This window comes from Manis javanica, chromosome 6 (genome assembly GCF_040802235.1).
Source record: "Manis javanica isolate MJ-LG chromosome 6, MJ_LKY, whole genome shotgun sequence".
NCBI lineage: Eukaryota > Metazoa > Chordata > Mammalia > Pholidota > Manidae > Manis > Manis javanica.
In genome coordinates, this window is record NC_133161.1 from 49660989 (window position 1) to 49665737 (window position 4749).

General features: G+C 35.8%; 1 protein-coding gene across 1 annotated transcript; it reads left to right on the forward strand.

Moving 5' to 3' along the window:
* Window positions 1–1238: 1238 nt before the first annotated feature.
* NPVF (neuropeptide VF precursor) lies at window positions 1239–3120 on the forward strand. Its single transcript, XM_017658776.3, has 2 exons — window positions 1239–1441; window positions 2683–3120. The coding sequence occupies exons 1-2, from the start codon at window positions 1304–1306 to the stop codon at window positions 3118–3120; spliced, it is 576 nt and encodes a 191-aa protein (XP_017514265.3). The 5' UTR covers window positions 1239–1303.
* The last annotated feature ends 1629 nt before the right edge of the window (window positions 3121–4749 follow it).

The window sequence follows — 4749 nt, forward strand, 5'->3', positions numbered from 1 at the left end:
TACCCAAGACTGTACCGACTACTGTTTTTCAACTTTCTGATTTGTTCTGGAAATCTGTAATACAGAGAAAGGTCTTCCTTTATTCCTATTTCATGCCTCAAATCATGGTAGGTTGATAAGAGAGGCTAGAGTTGGTACAATTCCTGACACAAAAGGTGCAATTTTATGACTTCTTTTGTGAATTCCCCTCTAATTGTCTGTGTCTAAGTAGCTAGAGCACTGGAAATCAATCAAAGTAAGATCTTTTTCTCCTGAGAGGGTTGAGTGAACAGGTAATGAATGGACAGGGAACAAGTAATGAAATCTCTAGAACTAGGCAGTCTAGTGATAAGACAGGCATTTAAGAATACCAGTCATCTGCTCCAAAAGAGACCACTTTGGTATTTCAATAAATAAGCATTTATTCTATAAATTCTTTTCTTATGCCATGTTGTCAGTATGCCTGTGGCAATGCAAGATTACCTCAAAATAGGGCCAGGGGAGCAACAAAATCAGCATGTATGTGACTTACCAAACCTCTGTTGGGGTTCTTAAGGGCTTTGAGGAGTAAGGTAGGATAAGGCATCCTTATGAAGATAAAAACCTGTGATTTACACAGTTTTGCCAAATAAGGCCCACAGGACACATACAAAAGGATTTGAACTGCCTCCAGCTTCTTCTGAGACAGCCAGTTTGTCAAAATGTCTTGCATGGTCTTATGCACACCCTTCCTGTTACAGCTGACATTTACTCCTGAAGCCTTTTAATAACCAAAAAGCATTTTACAAAAAGTTAATTAATGGCATTTTATTTCGACATTACACAACTTAGAGTTCTCTTCACAGTCTTAATTTTATTTGACATTTTGAAAATATTATGCCTCTTTTGTGTGGATTAAAAAAACTTTAACACAGCTAGCATGTATTGAATACTATTTTTTCCTTCTCCCAAGAATTGACGCAAACACCAAAATACTTTTTGATTGAGCTCAGAGAAATCAAGCATTCTGTTTGTTTGGAATCTTAATTGCTATGGCCCCAAACTTTCCTAATTAGAAGCTCCTTCATCATAAAGAAAATTATTTCCAAAGTTAATGAATTTGTAAGCAGAAACACTGCTGTCTTCCTAAAATGAATTACCCACATTCCTTACATACATTTTTAGTTAAACACTCTAATTAATATTAATACTTAAACCATGTGGGGTTGATTTCACTGTGAAAGCAAACTTCTTTTTGTTTTTAGACAGTATAAAAAGTACACAGTTTCTCTTCTTGTAGACATCAGGCTGCACATATAAACTTAATTCTAGATTTTGGTCAAAAATGGAAGTAATTTCATCAAAACGATTCATTTTATTGACTTTAGCCATTTCAAGCTCATTAACATCGAACAGCTTTTGTGCAGATGAATTAATGATGTCCAATCTTCACAGCAAAGAAAATTATGAAAAATATGTTGAGGTAAGTTTTTTAACTCTAACATGACTAGCATTAACTATATATTTGTCCTTAGTCTAATGCTTTTGTAAACAATAAGGAGTAAGTTTATGCTTTGTTTTTTAATCAAACTTCAGCCTCCCCATGACAGCACTGATATATCAATACAACATATTTTTTAGCACAGCACCAAACCCTGGCCTCTCTAATAACAATGTAAGTATAGGGTATGATACTTTGGAAGCATACAGTACATTAATTTTTAATTGACTCAGAAGAACACAGTTGTAATAAACAGTTGCAAAAGTAAGATCTGGATACAGTTCAGCTGGACACATGAACTACCTGCAACTACAAAAAAATATATATGATATTTATGATTTCTACTTAGGAATTACGAGCTGGTTAAATTTGAGGTAAATTGATAGCTAAGTAAAATATTTATCCCTCCATGGAATTGCAAGTCAGGTTTATTTTCTTCTTTATGTTTTTATGTATTTTCCAAATTTGCTGAAATTTGTGTGAAATATGTATTAATTTTTACAATCAGAGTCTTCACACGGACAAACTTTCATGGTAAAGTTAAATCTAATTATTAAATACTTGCTGTATTTCAAACTGTTCTTTTAAAGTTGATATATTAGTGACATAGTAATCCACAAACCAACTGCTACTTTACCAAAAAGGTAATTTAAAAACTAATAAAAGCACAATCAGTTTCTTAAGACATTATTTTAGAGTAGAACTCTGAATACAAGCAGGTAGAAAATGGAGCATCTTCCAACTGCCTCAGAATCTGGCTAGATCTCTGTTTCTGCCACTTAGGCCTTTATTTAAAGGCGAAAACAAGAAACCTGAGAAGACAGTAGGAAGTTTCTCTAAAATCAAAATGTAAAAATATATGAAATACTTTATAAGCAACATGAATCAAAAACTAAAAGAGAATAAACTGCAGTAAAATCAACTTCTACCTCATCTCAATACTTGATAATGTTCCTGCTGCTCAAACACACTGCTGTATTATTCACTGTATATATTTTATTAATATTTTATAGTTGTCTAACAATAGTCCAGGGACAGAGAAACTAGATTATTTTAAGGGGCTTAATACAAATTATTTATTTTAAAAAAATCTGCACATGAAAACACAATTTTTATAGCTTTGACAATTCTGCAGATTAAAGTCTGGATTTAAGGTAATTTGGAGTTTGAACCTATTGCTTATAACAATAATAAGTTACTTTAATGTTCATTTCTATTTATAGCCTAAAGGAGACCCTACAGGGGAAAAGAAAAGAAGTCTCAACTTTGAAGAAGTAAAAGACTGGGGTCCGGAACCCATCACAAAGATGAGTACGACCACAGTCAACAAAATGCCACACCCAGCAGCCGACCTGCCATTGAGATTTGGGAGGACCACGGAAGAAAACAGAAGCCCTGGGGCAATAGCCAGCCTGCCTCTGAGATTTGGAAAAATTACAAAGGATAGCATCTCGAGACATGTTCCTAATTTGCCTCAAAGGTTTGGGAGAACAGCAGCCAGAAGTGTCGCCCAGACACTGGGCAATTTGCTCCAAGAATCCATGCCTTCACTGTCTGCCAATGGGTTACTTTGCTCCATGATCTGCGAGCCCCAAGACATCCAGAATCCATATCAAAAGCACCTAAGGTACACCTGGATCCCAGTTAATATGGGCCATTAAATAGAGCAGGGCCAGTGGTAAGGAATACATCTTTTCAAAAGAAGTTTCTAAGAAAGTTAAGTTTCCCAAAAGGAAAAAGGCAAATACACACACCTAGAAATTGAGAACTGCTGAAGGCCATACATAAACAGGACTACAGTATAAAGTAATGAGATGGCTTCCCCTAAGCCACATAGGGCCTCAATCTCATTACTCTATAACCTCACACAAGTAGGAAGCTGCAATGACAGGACTATACGTGTAAGCCTGTGACATAATGTCCAACATTTGCCTGTCTAAAATAAAAAGTCCCATCTGAAGCAGCTGTCTGCAAAAACAAAGGACACCACTTCATAACCTAGGTCTCAAATTCAGATTTTCTTCTTAAACTTTAAATCAAATTTTTTTCTTCTCTCTGAATCTCATTTTACAAGTAAGTTTTGTTGTAATTGTTCTTTGTATTAATTAATAAGTACTTATTAAGTATCTATATGTACAAAATGCAGTGCAAGGTACTACAAAAGATTAAAAAAATTAACAAGCTACTTATTACCTTCTAGTAGAGAGTATATGTTAAAAAAATTTTTTTGATATAAAGCAGAGCATGAGACTTTAATTATGACTTGTAGGAAATAAGGTCACAAGCTATGACACCTTCTTAGTGAGAACTTTTCAGAATACTCCCGGTTTATTTTTTACTATGTTACTTATCCCTATCTGACATATTATATATTTAGGGTCCATCCCTTTTATTAGAATTTCAGTTTTATAAATCCCACACTTTTTGTCCATTGCCATATCCCCAGTACCCAGAACTATGTTTGGCATGTGGGAAGACCTCAATGTTTGCAGAATGAATGAAATGTTATGAGAGGCAGTAATAAGGTAAAAAAAAAAAAAGTTTCTGCGTGTGGGAATCCACAAACTGGACTTTGAAAGGTGACTCTATGTTGAACATTCAGAGACTAGAGGGTGGAGAGGGTATACTTTCGGGCAAAGAGAGGAACACAAGTAAAGGGACTAAAGCAAGGTAAGCCAAGAACAGCTGGCGTTCAGCTTGGTGAGAACACAGGGTACAGGAAGAGGAGAGGAAAGAAGGATCGGGTAAGAACAGAGCACAGACGTGTGGGGCCAGGTAAAGGACTTTGGATGTTCTTTATCAGGAAACGGAGAACCACTGATGCTTCTGCTGAGGTCCTGAGGTCCTGCCATTATACAAAGGTAGAATTTGGCAACTAATCAGATGTTGGGAGTGGGGTGGTGAAGAGGGACAGAGAGGAGTCAACAGCAAGTGTGTGAGTCTGAGTGCCTGTTACAAATTCAGGGTCCCATCAATGTCTCATTCATTTCAAGTGCAACAAAATCCAACTCAGGTATAATTAGGCAATTAGGATCATGGCTTGTATTTTTATATGTTCTCACATGCTAGTGTTCTGATGAATAAGAACATTTTGTACTGCTTTCGTTTTAGGAGACTGGGATTCAAGAAAATGTATGATGCAGAATTGAAACACGAAAAATAGGAAATCTGTAATTTGTCCCTCAAGATGATATAAAGCTGTGGCCTGTAATCTGCAAACGACTTTGTAGGGAAGCCAATGAATGAGGAGTCACTGTACTCTTTTGATGGGTCATCACTGAGAGCAATTT

What these genes read in the sequence shown, in the direction of transcription:
- NPVF (XM_017658776.3), top strand. Translation starts at nt 1,304, where the DNA reads ATGGAAGTAATTTCATCAAAACGATTCATTTTATTGACTTTAGCCATT. An exon ending in ATTATGAAAAATATGTTGAG is followed by an intron (nt 1,442 to 2,682) that starts GTAAGTTTTTTA and finishes TTCTATTTATAG; the next exon opens with CCTAAAGGAGACCCTACAGG.